Source organism: Octopus bimaculoides, chromosome 3, assembly GCF_001194135.2.
Source record: "Octopus bimaculoides isolate UCB-OBI-ISO-001 chromosome 3, ASM119413v2, whole genome shotgun sequence".
NCBI classification, from domain to species: domain Eukaryota; kingdom Metazoa; phylum Mollusca; class Cephalopoda; order Octopoda; family Octopodidae; genus Octopus; species Octopus bimaculoides.
This window is the reverse complement of record NC_068983.1, coordinates 88,574,122-88,594,135: the sequence shown is the minus strand read 5'-3', so window position 1 is coordinate 88,594,135 and position 20,014 is coordinate 88,574,122. Positions and strand designations below refer to the sequence as shown.

The window sequence follows — 20,014 nt, the reverse complement described above, 5'->3', positions numbered from 1 at the left end:
ATAACAGTCAATGTCTGTGTGTTCATGTGTTACTTATAGATTCAAAAACTACTGGACCAATCCTAATGAAATTTGGAACACAAAATCCAAGCCTAGGGAGAAGGGTAATGCTGTATGTTTCATACAATTTTGAGGGGGCATAAAGGGGGGTTTAACCCCCAATGTTTAGTCCTTTTTCATGGACTAAAATTACTGAATGGATCTTTATGACATTTGGAACTTAGATTCAATGCATAAGGGTGGGTATAATGCAGTGTGTTTGGTTTGAATTTGAGGGGGCTTAAAGGGGGAAGAATCCCCCATGAAAATTCATAAATTTCCAATGTTGATGAAATTTCAACCATAGGTAATTGACACAAATCAAAAAGTATTCCCAAAGTTTCAACTTCTCATGAGGATTCTAAGACACCCTAATGGGGGCCTTAACTCCCAAATTTTAGTCATCTTGTATGATTCAAAACAAGGTCAAAAGTACTGAATGGATCTTTATGAAATTTGGAAATTATATTCTATGCATAAAGACAGATGTAATGCGTGTTTGAAAGTGGTGGGAGGAATTAATGAGGCCATAACCCCCATGAAAATTCATATGTTTTTGCTGTTGATGAAATTTTAACCATAGATATTAGACACAAATGAAGTAATATTCCTAAAATTTCAACTTCTTAGGAAGTTAGTAAGACCCCTTAATGGGGGCTTAACCTCCACAATTTAGTCATTTTTCATAAGCCAAGATGAATACAATTGTAGTCTTGAAAGCTGTAGAATCACCCAAAGATACAAGATGAGCATTATTTGTAATTCAATGGTACAACAGTGTAAGAGTTTACTTTGAGATGTATGTAAATTGTGATTGCTGCAACCAGCATCTTCATCATCATCGTTTAATGTCTGCTTTCCATGCTAGCATGGGTTGGATGATTTGACTGAGGACTGGCGAACCAGATGGCTGCATCAGGCTCCAATCTGATCTGGCAGAGTTTCTACAGCTGGATGCCCTTCCTAATGCTAACCAATCTGAAAGTGTAGTGGGTGCTTTTACGTGCCACCGACACGAGGGCCGCTCTGGTGGTACTGGCAATGGCCATGCTCAAATGGTGTTTTTTATGTGCCACCTGCACAGGAGTCAGTCCAGTGGCATTGGCAACGACCTCGCTCGAATGTTTTGTTCACGTGCCAGTAAGGCGACGCTGCTAACAATCACGCTCAAATGGTGCTTTTTACATACCACCAGCACGGAAGCCAGACAGCTGCTCTGGCAGTGACCCCGTTCAGATGGAGTTGTCAGCGCTCCACTGGCATGGGTGCCAGTCATCAAATTTAGTCCAATTTCGGTTTCACTTGCCCCAACAGGTCTTCACAAGCAGAGTTTAGTGTCCAATGAAGGAAGCTTGGCATGGGTGCCAGTTGTTGAAATTGATTTGATTTCAATTTCACTTGCTTCAACTGGTCTTCACAAGCAGAGTTTTGTGTCCAAAGAAGAAAAGGTACGCATAAGTGGGCTGGCTACACCCCTTGTAAAGGCCACGGGTTATGGTCTCACTTGGCTTGCCGGCTCTTCTCATGCACAGCATATTTCCAAAGGTCTCGGTCACTAGTCATTGCCTCGGTGAGGCCCAATGTTCAAAGGTCGTGCTTCATCACCTCATCACAGGTCTTCCTGGGTCTACCTCTTCACACAGCTATCCTCATCCATTCTCGCCACATGACCATACCAACGCAATAGTCTCTCTTGCACACCACAACTGATGCTTCTTAGGTCCAACTTTTCTCTTAGAGTGCTTACACTCTGTTGTATATGCACACTGACATTACACATCCATCGGAGCATACTGGCTTCATTCCTTGTGAGCTTACACATGTCCTAAGCAGTTACAGCCCATGTTTCACTGCGATGTAGCATGGCTGTTTGTACACATGCATCATACAGTCTGCCTTTTACATGAGTGAGAGGCCCTTTGTCACCAGCAGAGGTAAGAGCTCTCTGAATTTTGCCCAGGCTATTCTTATTCTTGCAGCTACACTTTCAGTGCACCCACCCCCGCTACTAACTTGGTCGCCTAGTTAGCGGAAGCTATCAACTACTTCTAGTTTTTCTCCCTGGAGTGTGGCAAAGGTTGTTTTCTGCACAATTTCAGTGTTTATTGCTCCTGAGCATCTGCCACATACAAAATCTGACTTCCTAGTTAGCCTTCCTTTGATGTTGCTGCACTTCTTATGTGTCCCTAGCTTACACTGGGTAATGTGGTGCATAAATTGTCAAGGAAAGGAGAGGCATCTTTGCCTCCACTGATTCGGTTGCAAAGTGTTATTTTGAGTAAAGTTATTTGGTTGCAGACCTCCTTTGAGTCTTTTTATTATCACTGGGTCAGAGATAGTCCCCAGATGGTAACATTGATTTCAAGGCCTTTCCAGATCAGTGATTGATCATTCAAAGAGATTTATAGATTGCAAATTTATTCTGTTCAGTTACCTATCGGCATAGTGATCATTGGCAAACTCCAGAGATGACACTTTCATTTCCCCTTAGCCCTCACGTCACACAGTTGTTGATGTTTATTTGAGTTGGGTCACACCCTTCTAATTGCTATAGATCTATAATGCATCTTACAGCTGTGCCGGTCACCTGTATGGTGAGGTATCCTACATTGGGGAGTAGTAACGACTAGGGTAGGGTAGCTGACATTATCGTGATCATTCATCTTTTGCTCTCCTGTAGCTTTGCTCTCTTTTACAAACCCATTGAACATTCATATATTTCCGATTTCAAAGAAATTTGAACAATCGATATAAGACACAAGTTAAAAAAAAGATTCCCAACAATTCGACTTCTCTGGTTGACTTTAAGACTCCCCTAATAGGGGCCTTAACACCCACATTTTAGACCTCTTCAAAATTTAGAGGGAGGAAATGCATCACTACTCAAAGGTAACAATTGGGGATTATCTCCCTTTGCTATTGGCTATCGACTTCCGGTGGTGCCACCATCTTGTGGGCTCCAAAATACTAGCAGGAACCTTCTGAAATGTAAACATGGCCCAAAAATCTCCATTCTGGAGTTAAGGATGTTCCTTGATTTGAGCGAGTCTTTTAGGTTTCTTGTTCATTCAGCTATGCATAACTTACAATGCTTCATCCCGTTGATGTAGGGGCCTGGGTTCTCAAGGATTTTTCATGAGATTGAGTATGGAATCCCATCGTCTCTTAGTTGCCAGATGTGGCTGGCCGGCAATGTTATGTATCTCCTTCCAGAACTCTGAAGGAGGACCTGTGGTTGAAGTGACATTGCTTGAAGGAGTTCCTGGAGCATGCAATGTATCTCTGCTCTGGAGTTAAGGAATCCCATCGTCACCTAATTGCCAGGTGTGGCTGGCCAGTGATGTTACATGTCTCCTTTCCAGAACTCTGAAGGAAGACCTGTGGTTGAAGTGACGTTGCTTGAAAGAGTTTCCAGAACATCCAATGTATCTCTGTGGGCATGTGTTGTCCAGAACATCCAATGTATCTCTGTGGGTGTGTGTTGTCCAGAACATCCAATGTATCTCTGTGGGTGTGTGTTGTCCAGAACATCCAATGTATCTCTGTGGGTGTGTGTTGTCCAGAACATCCAATGTATCTCTGTGGGTGTGTGTTGTCCAGAACATCCAATGTATCTCTGTGGGTGTGTGTTGTCCAGAACATCCAATGTATCTCTGTGGGTGTGTGTTGTACCTGCAGGTGTTGCTATTATTGTTGTAACTGCTGCCACTGACATTGTTGTTGTTGGAGCTGGGACTGCCTGTGTTGTCGTTGCTGGGGGTGGTGTTGGTGTTGGCAATGGAACTGCCACTGCCGGTTATGGTGAAGGTACTGTTGTTATTGTTGTGATCCTCGTCATTGGTGAGAGAGCTGCCATTGCTGCTAGAGCCATGGTTTCGATGGTGTTTCTGCTAGAGCCACTGTTGCTACTGCTGCTGTTATTACCGTTATAGCTGTTAGTGGCACTGGACCTGTTGCTGCTGCTATAGGGGTTGTCAGTTCTGCTACTGTGGACGTTAGGGAAGTTGTTGGTAATGCTGATGTTGATGGCAATGCAGCTGTTATTGTTAGTGTTGTTGCTGTTGGGGAGACTACCAATTCTGTTGCTGGTGCTGTTATTGCTATAGTTGCTAATGTTGTTAACTGTAGTGATGGTGGTGGTGTTGCTGGTTCTGTTCTTGTGTCTACAGCTGCTACTGCTTCTGCCAGTGGTATTGCTAGGGTTTGCTAGTACTTTGGCTTGATAGATGACAACTTTGGTTTTGCTGTGGCCTCCGACTGTTGTGGTCCCTGCATGAACATCCTGCCTCTTCCTGTGGCTTAGGGGTGCTAACTAGGATGTTTTTAATATTAGAGGCACAGCTAAATGAGACTCTAATATTGTGCCTGTTGAAAATGAGCCTGTACCTATGAGAGCTAGTGAAATGCTAATCTATTAATTTAAGAAATATTCTACCTATGGGCGTTTTTGTGTTAAGAGTGAAGGGGTAGGACAAACCAAATGGTATTTCTGTGGTGCTTCCTTCTGCGGTTGTTAGGTTCCAGCATGTAGAAGATCTGGTCCCTAAATCTACTGGCGGCTAGGGCCTTGTTATAGTACGGGGCCGCTGCGTTAAAAATCTCTTGGTTGGAGGAAAGGTTTGTGATCCTCTTACTAACACCCTTTACCAGGTTTTTGAACATGATGGGTGGGTGGCAGGAGGCTGTGTTGATGTATGTTAGCCTCTCGTTTGGTTTGCGGTAGGGCCTGTAGGTATTGGAGCCCAAGTCAAGCATGACATCTAAGAAGTTCGTGGTTGTGAGGTTGGTCTCTATGGTGATTTTCAATTCCTATGGAGGCAAGCGTGCTGATTAGATTTTTTCTAAGCCTGTCTAGTGTATGCTTGCTTGTCTCCCTACAGATGGTCAAGGACATTATCTCTGTAAAAGTCAAAAAGGACAGAAGGTAACTTTTTCCTAAGGGTATCTAGGATATACAACCCAATGTGGTGGCATATGTCAGCATGGGGTCTGATTGCTGAGGGCATCTAGGATATACAACCTGATGAGGTCGCATATGTCAGTGCTGTCATAGGCTCCTATTGCTATGAGGTCAGATTGCTTGACCTATGCCAAACCTTTGTTGAACAGCACTATCTTTCTGGCATACAAAATAACTTCTAAATCTCTGTCACTAATGTTAGTGAAGCCGCTAGTGAAAGAAAGTACCTTGGCCAGAAGTCCTTTTGATATAGATGGATAAAAGTTCACTATATTAAACTGGGTTAACCTTGCTCTGCCTTTTCCTTTGTCAGTGTTAAACCATGTGGTCACTTCATTTGTTCGTTATAAGTGTGTGGGGAAGCATGCCTATAATTTTGTGTGATATTGCTTTCTAGTAGTCTGTCATAATCTAGGGTGTCTATCCTATATAAGTTTTTCACCTTATCAGAGAAGATTAGGGACCTATCCGAGTTTTTTAACAATCTAATGTTGGTCTGGAGCTTGTGTTGGAAAGGAGCAAGAGGACTTATGGAATTTCAGTTTGGGAATGATGCCCAGCAGATCCTCCTCAAAGGGTTCAAGGTCCTTGATTTTGGGTGGGTGTCTTCTCGATCTAATTCCATAGTTGTTGCTCTCTGGGGATGGTGTGGCTAAGTTGTAGTAGAACGCTTTCCACCTCATATGCCTAATCACGTCCATTATCTTTTCCAGCAGCATACGGGTGTACAACTCATTGGTTGGTGTGGGTATATTTTTAGTGGAGTAGCCGGGAGTCGATAGCCAATAGCAAAGGGAGATAATCCCCAATTGTTACCCCAATTTCTCCCACCATATTTTGAAGAGGTCATGAGCCAACAGGTTTTTTTTGATCTGACGATAAACCATAAGGCTAATCCCTTTATGGACGGGAAACCTAAGGTAATCCTATATATATATATATATATATATATATGTATGTATATGTACATATGCATACATATAGATACACACACACACACACACACACACACACACATACATACAGTTATGTGTCCAGTAATTTGATACATCTGTAATTACTTTTATGTAAGGCATTTCTTGTTACCCTTTTAACAACTGATTATAATGCTGCTACTCTAGTGATTGGGAATGATTCCTTTCTGTATAACCTGATTAACTATACAGGTAATCTAACTGTATCCTACACTGCCAGATATTTTAAGCATTTCAATGGTAATACCCAATGGACCAGAGGCTTTCTCTGTTTTCATATCCTTAATTGCTTTATCTATCATACTGCTGCCAACTAGGATAGCTAGTGCCTCTGTTGGGTTCACATTAGGAAGACATTCTTTTTCCCATACATTCTCTACATTTGATAACCTGTCACTGTAGCCCTTCCACCCCTCTTTCTTTTCAGAGTCACTAAAAGCAAACATATTATCCATCCATATACACTTCTTTCCCTTAACATTTTGACTCTCTCTGATACATGGTCCAGCAATCCCAAACTTCTCAAGTCTCTGATCTTCACACTGTAAGACATTGGCAAACATGATTCTTTCGGCCTTTTAGCTACCACCAGTTAGTTCTTTGCTACTTCCACTTTTTCACTTTTTCCAAACTCATCTCTTCTGTTTTATGGCCCTGTCAACTTCATTGTTCCACCACCATGTCACCTTTGGTTAGGTAGAAGCTTTGCTCCTGCTACTAATTTTATCTGTCACCTTCAGTAGGTTATCCTGTAAGAACTTTCAGTTGTCCTCTATTTTACATTCTATCTCTTCCTCCTTTTCATCAAATGCTTCATTTAGAACGTCTCTAAATCTATGGCTGTTTGAAGGATCTAACCTATGTTGTGTTGAACATTCTTCACTCACAAGGGACTTTGCATTGAAAAGCATCTGCCTATCCATGTTTCTGGTGAAAATGTAGTTAATTTGGCTTATGTGCTCAACAAATTTTATAGGCGATCAGATATCTGGCAGTTTTCCTGAAGTTAGTATTGCAGACTAGCAAGTCATCTGCATCACAAAACTCCAGCAGCCTTGTTTCCTTCTCATTCCTACCAATAAAACTGTAACCTCCATGCACACCATGAAATCTATTGGAGTGCTGCCCAACATGACCATCGAAATCACCAGCCATACAAACGTCTTTGTCTTTCATCATAGAGGTAGTCTGTAAAAAGGATTCATAGAAATGGTCCTTCCGTTCATCTGCCACTCTGGTGTGTGGAGTATGTGCAGAAATAAATGTTAGTATTACACTATACAAAACTATTCTTAGTTTAATAATCCTATCACATATTCTAACTACTTCAGTCACCTTATCCACCCATTCCTCACAATATATACATCCAGACAGTGAAGGCACATGGCTTAGTGGTTAGGGTCCTTGAGCAAGACACCTTATTTCAAGTTGCTCCAGTTCACTCAGCTGGCAAAAATGAGTAGTACCTGTATTTCAAAGGGCCAGCCTTGTCATATTCTGTGTCATGCTGAATCTCCCTGAGAACTATGTTAAGGGTACATATGTCTGTGGAGTGCTCAGCCATTTGCATGCCAATTTCATGAGCAGGCTGTTCCATTGTTGTCGTAAGCGATGGAGTACCAGTTATACATAGACAAATATATATAAACACACACACACAAATATATATGTGGGAACAATCGAATGTTACTAGTAGAGAGTGCATCAGACAGTAGATAATCTGGTGAATGAATTCTATTTGACTTACGCAAGCATAGAAAGCTGAACATTAAAAAATGATGATGAAGTTGATGTGTGTGTCTGTGTATTTGTGTATATAATATATATTCAGTATTGGAAAAAGCAATGGAATCATAGTTTCCTTTGTCCAGTTGGAAAATTAACTGCTATTACCATCACCATCAACACACACACGAAATTATGTATACATACATACAGACACATAAACACATGCAAACACATACAATACATACACCTCATGGATTTCTTGAAAAATACCTGACAAGATTCAAAAAGGTGAGGCTAAGTGTAACATAAGAATGATTAGTTGACAAAAACCTGAGGAACAATTGTAACATATACCCCTATATCATACAAAACTCATGTACTATCAGCCATTCTTTGGTTTTTTAAACTTTCACTCTCTCTCTCTCTCTGTCTTTCTCTCTCTCTCTCTCTCTGTCTTTCTCTCTCTCTCTCATCCTCTATATCTTTGTCACTGTTCCCATATTTCATTTCTCTTTTCTTTTCTCTTCTCTCGTTTATTTACCTCATTTCATACTATATCAATATTTACCAAAATTGGTTTAGTACTCTAAACCCAACGACCAGCTTAACAAGGTTAAAGGTCCCTTGTACAACTCTTGGTTTCATGTTTCTATAGCAACAACACTACAATAGATGTATGATTGAAACTTTTTTCAACTATTTAAATGTCTAGTCAATATATACATTTAAATGCTGGAAAGCTGACTGTATTCTATTTCTTCCTAGACATTGAGAATCAGTGGTAGAGTGTAACTAGCAGAGTAAGCTCTGTGTGTATGTGTAATATATGTATACATGCTTTTTAAAAGAGGATTGGTTTTGCCAGGCTGACATGTCCCGGACACAATAATACCAAAAATATAACATCTGTGTAATTACTCAACTAAATTTTAAATCAGCATATGTAAATTCTTAACAGCTGGTGGTGGTGGTGATGATAATGATGATGATGATGGTGGTGGTGGTGGTGGTGGTGGTGGTGGTGATGGTGGTGGTGGTGGTGGTGGTGGTGGTGATAGTGATGATAATTTTTTTCTAATTTTGACACAATTGTTTCTAACAAGGGCATAAAGTTTGAAATTTGGGTGAAGTGGTTAGGTGATTACATTGACCCACTGCTCAATGAGTACTTGTTTTATTGACCCAAAAAGAAGAAAAGTAACATCTACCTTGACAGAATCTGAACTTATAAAGTAAAGAGCAAACTGCTAAGTTATGGGTACATAAACAAACCAACACCAGTTGTCAAGTACAAGGGGAACTCAAAAATTATCTGCACTTTCGTCATAACAGATCTTTATTATTGTCACACTGCCTTTTGTACATATGTGCTTATAGTTGGTACAATTGTGGTCATGTGATCAAGGTTTAGCCTGTTCATGTCATTTTACTTTCTGGGCTTTACAGTGTAATCATGGCCACTCCACTAGCAATGTGCACCAAAGAAAAACAAAGAGCAGTAATCTGATTTCTCTTGTTAGAAGGTGTGTCAGGTGCAGAAGTTCATTGGAGACTTTTAGCATTATTGGTTAATGATTTCAATGGTCTGGGTGGCTGTGTGTGAGCATGTGTTGTCATGCAACAACAAAACTTTCTTCGACAATAGGCTTCGGTGTTTGGTGCAAATTGCTGGGTTCAGTTTGTTGGCCAGCAAAGCACTGTATCTTGCACTATTGATTGTACACTCCTTTTCCAGGCAATGTTCCAGTATAGGCCCTTTTGAGTCCCAAAAAATTGTTAGCATTACCTTTCCTGTGGAAGACTGAGCCTTGAATTTCTTCATTGCTGGTGAGCCAGGATGTTTCCACTCCATACTCTGTCATTTGGATTCTGCCTCATAACCATTGGGACCCACATTTTATCTCCTGTGACTATTCTGCTCAAAAATTCCTCATCCTCATTGTTGTAGTGATTGAGTAAATGTTGGCAGACCTCAAGGCATTTTCACTTGTGCTCTGCAGTATGCTCTCTTGGTACCCATCTTACACAGACTTTATAGAAGCCAAGCTCATTGTGGATTACAGAAGCCAAGTGCATTCAGCACCTGACACACCATCTGACCAGAGAAATCAGACCATTGCTTTGTTCTTCTTTGATATACATTGCTAGTGGAGGAGCCGTGCTTACATTGTAAAGACAGAAAGAAATATGGCAGAATCAGGCTCAAACTTCAATCATGTGACCACAATAGTACCAGCTATAAGCACACAGAAGGCAGTGTGACAATAATAAAGATATGTTATGCTGGAAATGCAGATAATTTTTTACTTCCCCTCTGTTATGATGAGAGTTACGATGCCCCCTTGCAAGAGATAGCTTGGTCTGAGTAAAGAATAAATAGTAATGATCCGAGTGAGTTTGAAGTTCAGAGTTCAAAGCTGAGTGAAGTTTTTGTTAGTTCACAGTGAAGTTGGATGGTTAGTTCACAAGGAATATTGATTGTTGGTTCATAAAGAGATTTGTTAATTTGTTACCTTGTTTTTACTGTTGTCTGGTTATCTTATTTATTGTACACTAACTGAGATATCCAGCATTGTTCGGAATTAAAACAGCATAGTTTGTATATATATATATATATATATATATATATATATATATTAAATTCATGTTGAAACAGTTGATACGGGAAAGTGCAACATTGCTGACAAAACATTTGTGGAGTTAAAGCTTTGCATAAACGACAATTTGAGTTTAACACACCATTTAGGACAGAATTATCATTTTTATAAGAAAGGGATGGATCATATCTGAAAGCAGCTCCAGGTGTTGTGAAGAACGAATTTGTACATGACATGTTTTTGCGAGCTATTCTATAGGACCTGTGTTAAATGGTGTGCTAAATGTTGCTTTAATAATTCAGCATTAAGTGCTGCAGCATGATTTTGCTGATCTTGAGAAAGTCTCATCTCCCTTCTGTCTTGGGACTCCATCAGACGTGCTGCAGCATGCTTTTGCTGATGTTGAGAAAGTCTCCTCTCTCTTCTCTCTTGAGACTGTATTTGACGTGCTGCAACATACATTTGGTGATCTTTGGAAAGTGTCATGTCCCTTCTGTATTGAGTCTCCATCTGATATGCTGCAGCATGCCTTTGCTGATGTTGAGAAAGTCTCATGACCCTTATCTCTTGAGACTCTTGCCTTCGGTTTTCTGCACTCCTCCTTGTTTTATAGGTGTTTCTGGAGACATGATTTTCCTTTGGTGGCATATTTTTTTCTATATTTTAAGCAAAAATTTATGTACATGGAAAAAATATACATTAACCTCTATCTTTGAATGCAGTTGTATGTATGTAGAATATCTATATTTTTGTATGCAGTGTAAGTTAACCGAATATAAGCAAATTGTAAATACCTTGCAACCTTGAAACTGCTGTGATAATTATGAACTGTTAATTGAATGGTAGATGTGTATTTTTATATAACTTGGATCTTCCACGTAATTGTTTTTTGTCAACAGCTTGTATAGGTGTATGTGTGTGTTTAATAGCGTACGTAATGGGCATGTAAACACACACACACTCACAGATACATACACATTCATGTGAAAAATGTGACGATACGCACACGTACACTCTCACATACAGTCACATACATATAGTAAAAGAGACACATACAGACATACATTCATGCATGTCAGTCGTCACATGTGTATATGTACGTATAGATGTGTGTGTGTGTTTAATAACATTCCTAATGTGGAAACACTCTCTCTCTCTCTCTCTCTCTCTCTCTCTCACACACACACACACACACACACACACACACACACACATACACACTCATATATCTGATGTCATTGTTGTCATGGTTTGAAACATCCTTTACTATCTTGTACATATTGAATGCGCAAACACACACACAAAAGTGAAAGAATAAAAGTGAAACAATATTACACAATGGTTTTCGATAGAGGAAGAAATGTAAACAGTGCATTTAAATAAACGGTGTGCAAAAAATTTAAAAGAAATAAAGTAATGCTGTAGGAAGAATGTACAAATAGTGGGAAGACAAAGGTATTTACACACAACAAAACTGAAATACACTGAAGTAAATTTTCATAGAGAGAGAGGGAGATGTGAAAGTGAGAAAATGAAAGAGAAGAGATAATAGGGAGAAGGAAAAAGGAGAGAATCACTTGAAAATTGCAGAAGTCAAAGGGAGAGAATCGGTTGAAAACTGCAGTTTTTAGAGAAAAACCCATGTGAAAAAGCCTTTTTATGGTTGGTTTCTCACATTATGCGAGGACTCTGGGCAAAATGTTATAGTGCATGACCATCCATGCTACATAAATAATATGTGTGTAAAGTTTGGTGAAAATCAGTTGAAAACTGTAGAAATGCATACATATTACACACAGACACACATCCTTTGTTTTATATAGATAACACAGAACATTACAACACATAGCAATGAGGGTTTTAAAGTTCATGTAGGTTATTTAACAATTTGTTTGTCATACAACTTGTTAAATAATGAAAAATCTATAAGCTTCTATAGTACAGTTGCAAAAGCAACAAGACCAGCAACAGGAGTTGCAGAAGCAACTATTACAACAACAATAACATTTATTGGAGCTATATTCAAAGAAGTCCAAAAATGAGGTAAGTTTGTTTTTGCCAGACAGTATTTCAAACTCGATTAATGAATTCAGTTATAACCCAGAGGAGGGCATAACTTTTGCATTGTACTACAGAAGGTAAGAGGAAATTTTTAAGCAAGATCGCAAATTGTGGTCGGACGAACAAAAAGTGAGATTGTCATTGGGAAAATTTGCTCCATTGGAGCATGAACGTTACTGTAATTTCATATTGTCCAAAAATCCCAAAGAAATTTGTTTTAAAGAAACAATAGAATTACTGTCTAACATATTCAGTGATAAAACTTTGCTATTTAACACTTGAATGGAGTGTTGGAATATGAGGAAAAAAGAGAATGATGATTTTATCACATATGCAGGAACAGTCAACAGGATGTGTGAAAGTTTTAAACTCAAAGAACTTACACCTGAGATCTTCAAGTATCTTATTTTAGTAAAAGGCTTTACAGCAAGTGAAGAGACAGAAATTCGGGCAAGAATTCTTTCTAAATTGGAACAAACAAACCAAGATCTAACATTACAGTCCATGACAGAAGAATGCCAAAGGATGGTAAACCTGAAACATGATGTAGAAAAAAATTCAAGAAAAGGATTCTTCAAAAATACAGATATGCCAACTGTAAAAGTACAACCAAAAAAGAGCAACACATCCTAATCCATGTTAAGGAAGTGGGGCACACATTTCAGAAAAGACTGTCCATTTAAAAATCAAATATGATCAAACGTTACAAATCCTAGAGTGCTCTCAGCAGAAACAAAAATTGACTCCCAAATAAGAAAATTCGTACTCATAAATGAATACATATTAAACTTCAATTGGAAACTGGAAGTGATATTTCAATAATAAATATATACATGGAAGAAAATAGGGAAACCTATGTTGAGAAAAACAGCGAAATCTGCTCATAGCATTGTGGGTGACAAATTGCATTTCATAGGTGAAATGTGGACTAATGTCACATTTCGAAGGAAAACATGCAAGATGAAAGTCTTCATCATTAAAAATGCAACTGATCTGTTTGGTACCAATTGGTTACAATTATTTGATTGATGGGACCTTCCCATAATTCTCTATTGTAAAAATGTAAATGGTTGTCCCTCTAAAAATAATTTGTCTGAAGAGTTAAAGAGAAAATTTTTAAAAATGTTTCTGCAAGTATTGTTAGACAAATTAGGTCTACACATGGATTCTGAGAGCCCATGGTCCAGGATACATATTGACTAGGCTGGACCACTGAACGACACATACTATCTAATCATTGTGGATAGCTGTACAAAGTGGCCAGAGGTATGTAGATGTAATAAACCCACAACAAAGACAACAATAAAGTTCCTACTCAAGTTATTTGTTCGATACAGTGTTCTGGACACATTAGTTTCAGATAATAGAACAAAATTCATGGGATATGAATTAAGAAATTTCTGCAAAATACATACCATAAAGCACATCTTTACCTCACCCTAACACTTGAAGTCAAATGGGCAGGCGGAAAGATTTGTTGACACATTCTAAAGAGCTCTAAGAAAAACTAAGAATGAGCTAGATAATGATGAGGCACTAATGAAATTTTTAAGAGTATACAGAATAACACCAAATCCAAATATTAATTCAAGAAAGTCACCAGCAAAGTTAATGTTTGCATGTAAAATAAAATCAATCTTTGATAAATTATTGCCAAAAAAAAAAAAAACATATAAAAGAAAGACAAAAAATACATTTGAAGGTTAATTCACAAGGAATATTGATTGTTGATTCGTAAAGAGATTTGTTAGTTCATTATATTGTTTTTACTGTTGTCTGGTTATCTTATTTATTGTATGTAACATTACATTACAACACCCTCGTAGCAGGGAAACAAACACAAAGACATATACATGTACACACATATACACACAATTTCCAATGGGCTTCTATACACTCTACACCTACCAAATTTGCTCAAAAGGCATTGGCCAGCCTGGGCTATAATAATGATAATAATAATAATAATAATAGATAGATAGAGAATAGGAAGCCAGACATAGTCTTAATTGAGAAAGAAAACAAGTTATGCTGGATCATAGATATAGCATGCTCAGCTGACAACAAGGTATGCGATAAGGAAGAAAGAAAAGTTGAGAGATATGACAGGTTAGCTTGAGAAGTTAAGCAGTTGTGGTCGATGAAAAAGGTAGCAGTAGTACCAATAATTGTCAGAGCCCTGGGAACAGGGAGCAAAATCTCAAGAAGTACGTGGAACAAATAGGGGCTGCAATAAGGGTGGAGCACTTGCAGAAAACAGCACTGCTTGGAACCGCTCGAATACTCCGGAAGATGCTCGAAAAATAAGAGGTGTTACCTTAGTTCACTGGTAGTGAACAGCTGACACTGTAATACATCTCCAGCATTAGAAGCTGTGCAAAGGCAATAATAATAATAATAATAATATTACTAATAATAATCCTTCCTGTTCTAGACTTAAAGCCTAAAATTTTTGGAGAGGGTTTTAGTTAATTACATCGACCCTAGTGCTTAACAGGAATTTATTTTTCAACCCTAAAAGAATGTAAAGCAAAGTTGACTTCAGTAGAATTTGAATTCATATTGTAATGAGCTGGAAGAAATGCTACCAAGCATTTTGTCTGAAGTGCAAATGATTCTGTCAGCTGCCTCAACAATAACAATAATCCTTTCTACTAAAGGCACAAGGCCTGAAATTTTGGGGGAGGGGCTAAGTCAATTACATTGACCCCAGTGCTCAACTGGTACTTATTTTATCAGGCCCAAAAGATTGAAAGGCAAAGTCGACCCCAGTGGCATTTGAATTCAGAATGTAAAGATGGATGAAATACTGCTTAGCATTTTGCCCAGTGTGCTAATGATTCTGCCAGTTCACCACCTTAATAATAACAAAAATGATAATAATAATAATAATAATAATAATAATAATAATAATAATAATAATAGTGAAAATAAGAGCACCACCACAAACCACAGCACATACCCAAGGCATTCAGTAGTGCAGTGAAAGCATGTAATAAAAATAAGACTACTGAATAATAATAATAATAATAATAATAATAATAATAATAACAAAAATAATTCTTTCTTTATTGGCCACAAGGGCCACAAAAACATTTAGGATAAAAAACAAGGACCAAAGGTTATAATAACTTGTATTCCTTACCCTTTTCTTTTCTTGAAGCAAATCAGGAGTAGAACAGAAACTTGGCTGGAGGAGTGTTGGTGGTTGATTACCCAACACAGTTAATGGGTCAGTAATCAGGGATGTTAGCACACTATTCTCATCTGCAGTGAAACTGAAGGTTCTGAAAATAAAGTGAGAGAGAAAGAAACATTTTGATGCAATGATGATTTTCAAGCCAATACCTAACACAAAAGAAACCCCTCCCTATAACAGCTGAGTATACAATCAGGTGTTGGGTGCCCAGTTGCTGAAGTCATTTCAACCATTTCATTGTTTTTACATGAAATATGAAATAGCTGAATGGATATGAATCATCTCAAAGGCCTTGAGTTCCATTCTGCTACAGATGTTTCATGAGATCCTATAGAATGTTTAATTCTATCTGCCTCACTTTTCCTTGTTGTAAACTTGCAAAAGATTGGCATACTGTCCATGTGGAAATTTAACTATCTTTCATCTATTTGTAAAAAACTTCCAAAAAGAAAGTCACAAATATCATAACATTCCATTTTTCCTCGTTCATAAATTTGAAACCTAAAGTATGAATTAGAAATCGATAACATAGCCTGAGATAAATACCATAGAATATTAGTAAGCAGCCAATGAGAGAAGTCTATGATTAGCTTTCCTTTCTCAACATGGAGCCATTTGATTCTGCTTTAGTTTACACAGTTAATTTCCTTGAAAAAGTATGAATGTGACAACTTTCAGATTTTCTATCCAGGGGTGCCACATGTTCCCAGGAGAAGTGTAGGTGGATTGCTTCTAAGTGCTTTATTGGCTTCTGCCAGAGTTTGTTTGAAAAGAACTGATCAGGGCTACTCAAAAAAACAGCAGCAGCAATGATTTTTTGAATAACAAAGAAAGACAGCTACAAGCAAGATGAAAGCAGAAAGAACTTGTTGGTTATAAAGCAAGAGGGAGTGGGCAATGATTTGACCACTGCTCTTGACTTGCAAATAAGTGGGTGTTAAAGTTCAGGGAAGAAACACCACATGAATATTGACATCTTCTTTTTGGTGTATTAATTCTCATAATTTCTGGACAACTAGTGACTTCCAAGAAAGTTTGGATGGCTACTGAGAAAGCTTGGTGATTCTGGAAAGACAGATGATCTCCATGGGAGACTGGTATGAATGTAAGAGGCCAGCACTCACATGAGGGCACTAACCATACTATGAGAACGAATAGTAAGCAACAACTGCAAAGTCTCTCAAGAGGCAATATAGGATTCTCAACATGACAGAAACAAGTGTAATGATCACAAATGGTTTATGGACTCAAAGACAGCTGACCCAAATATAATTAAGTGGAATTTCTGGAATAAAACGTCACTGCAAAAACATCTATAAGTACATAAAAAGGCTCAAAATATACAGAGCTATGATAAAGTAAAGACAAGAGGATCACAGATGCAACACACAGTGATAGTATCTGATGAGACAGATGAGAATTCCTGGCAGGAAGCATCCCACTGAAGAGGAGATCACTCAGTAACTGTGTCACCTCAAGCCCTCAAGAGAGATTTAAGCCCACACTGTGACAGAATTAATGAAAAGGCTCAAGATAAGTGACACCATGAAATGGTATCAACTAGATCAAGGCTTGATCCCACATGTCTGGAATATATCAGAATTTTCAAATTTTCAATTGGATTATCTAGGATGAAAAATGGCAGTCTGCCTCACAATGGTCTGGCTAGATGTGGTTAATGTGTATGGTTCAATCTTTCAAGCATGCAGTGTACATACCTAACAAATCTCAGTGGGTGAGGTATGAAAATGACTAGCTGTGACTTTTTAACCAGCTAGTATTAGCAGCCATTTTTTTCCTTAAATCCCATCTTACTGAATTAAAATAAGAAGGACATATTGGATAAGGTGGTCCAAGATACATTATGCTTGAAGACGAAGACAAAGATAAGATGGTCATAACTAGAATACCTTTGATGATTAAGTTGGCTCAGTCTCAGGGTTGACAATGATAACAAAATATATTTTAAAATGTGCTGCTGGGTTAATGATCCAAATTAGAATAATTTCTGACAAAAACAGACGGCTACAAATTTGAGAGGAAGTTAACATGAACCCAATGTTTGATTATTTTTTAGCTTATTGATCTAAGGATGAAAGGCAAAGTTAACTCTGGAACAGATTTGAATTCAGAATGTAAAAGGATAGAACTAAAGTCCATAATTATGATAATATTCTATATTTCTTACCTTTCTATACTTTGGTGAAGTGGATCAGAGAGCAACTCTTCAGCTAAAACTCTGGCTTGTGTTGCTTGTGGACTAGTCAATATATGTTTTGTTGGGATGGATGGAAAGAGGTATCCAAAGACCGGTAGGATATCTTTGCTGGTTGGCATCAAGTGGAAACCAAGTAAGATGTCATGTCTGGCACCACACAGATCCTGTATGTTTAGAAGGAGAGCTTGTGAATTATATACAGTATGTATGCATGGTCAGTTAAACAAGAATTTTAATGGAAAATTGAAACTGGAGAATGGTATAGATAAATGAATAAGGTAACCTTATTCAATTTTCTATACCATAAAAGAGATGGGAAAGCAACAATGGTAGGAGGGGGTTACAATCAGTTGAACAAATCTCATTGTCTTATTAGTATGTACTTTACTAACACTTGGTAGATCACTACCATTTCAACTGCCTTTGACATTATCATTCACATTACTGCCCCTCACCATCCTCCTCCTTATAACAGTCACATTTTATTGTCTCAGAAATACAGTTCATATGCTTTAAGTCTCAAATCTTAGAATATTATTCTGCAAGTTATTCATTGTTTGCACATATCATTTAAGACTGGGTTTTTGGGCATATCAATATAACACAAGAGTTTTTGCTTGTTTATGTCAGATTATGTAGAAGACAACATTACAAGTGAGAAGTGGAATCCTGCCATCTGATCATCATACTGATTACAACAACAGAAAACCAACTTAAGAGTGTTTTCCCTGTTAAAGTAGAGGTTTGCCTTTCTAGGCTCCATTCTGCCATATTTCCTACATTCTTCCTCATCAATCTCCCTGCTCTCATTTCTATCTTCAGCTAAATCTTTTTTGGTCTTCCCCTTCCTCTACTTCCTTTCAGATTCATTTCAATCAGCCCTTCCAGCCAATTGCTTTCATCCTTCCTTAGACCATGACCTAGCCATTTCATCCCATTTCTCTCACAATATTCATCATTGGTTTTATGCACATTCTCTAGACCAAAGGTTCTCAACGGGACCCATATAGCCACCCACCCCCTCCGGATGCCATTTGGAGCTCAAGGGCAGCGTTTTGGAGCAAAGGAGCACTGGGGGGGGGGGATGTTAAGAGACTGGGGGTACTAGGAGGGGGGACACTGGAATACCCCCTGTCTTTAGTAAGTTTTATTCGAAATTAATGAGTAGTAGCCATATTCTCACATTTCTACGACACTCAGTTTAAAAAAAACCATGCCTTTTTGTTTCAAATTTTCAAAATCTTAAAAGACAACTTTTCCACTTTGGTGACACTAAGCAAATTCTTGGTACCATTTGTAACTGATGTTGCTAAAGTGAAATCCCCCAAACAAAACCAAAAACTAAAAACAGATGAATAGTGACAGATTAAAAGAAAAAAAGTAATGAACAAAAGCCGAAAGCTGAATGTGTGTGTGTGTGTGTGTGCATGTGTGTGCGTGTGTGCGCACGTTTGTGTGCAAATATATAAAGAATGGTGGTCAGAATATTGGATCAAACTGGCTTTTGGGAGTGACTGATAGGTATGTATATGTATATGTGTATGTATGTATGGGTATGCTTGTATGTATATGATTATGTGTGTCGCTGTTTTAAATTCTTTTCTACGATTGAACTGAAATTGACCCCTGGCTATTAAAGACCCAACCACACACACACATATTTGTTTTAGGTTTTGTACCCATTTGTGATAAGTCTTATCTTATGCTCTGAAATTAAAATTTTGAATTTGTTTTAATTATAAAATTACATCCAGACAAAAAACACATCTTTTGGCTTTGAAAAACAGAACCTTTTCTTTCTTTTTCTATATTTTTTGTTAAGTTAGATTTTCTCTATTTTAGTCAGGATTTTCCAATTTGCTGTATCAAGCGATGGATAGAAGCATTTAACAAAAATTAAATTCATAGAGCCGAACAAAATCAAAAATATTAATTTTAATCATAAAGATGGAGAGGAGTAAAAATTTTCCCTTTCCTAACAAGAGCATAGTATGAGGGAGATTTGGCTGTTATTTCTAGAAAATTGAACAACCACACAGAGAGTACCTCATTGGCTCATTTGTTGATGTGTATAAGTTCACAAAAACTAAAAGAAAAACAGACACTAGTAAACACACACACACACACACACACACATATACACGTGGGGTGCAATGCATTTTTTGTATAGGCGTAGGAGTGTGGGCTACGATAAAACTCAATTGACCAACTTGTTCAGGAGAACTTTCAGGCCAGGCT

The 20,014-nt window shown here is 38.1% G+C and overlaps 1 protein-coding gene across 2 annotated transcripts in view; it reads right to left on the bottom strand.

The window, feature by feature from the left end:
• LOC106881292 (tetratricopeptide repeat protein 16) overlaps positions 1-20,014 on the bottom strand; it is a 138,491-nt gene that overhangs the window by 55,208 nt on the left and 63,269 nt on the right. For both annotated transcript variants that reach the window (XM_052966285.1, XM_052966284.1), the window contains exons 10-11: positions 17,747-17,940; positions 15,505-15,646 (exon numbers count right to left, since the gene is read on the bottom strand). In XM_052966285.1, the coding sequence (XP_052822245.1) occupies positions 15,505-15,646; positions 17,747-17,940 (336 nt within the window). The remainder of the gene's footprint in view (positions 1-15,504; positions 15,647-17,746; positions 17,941-20,014) is intronic.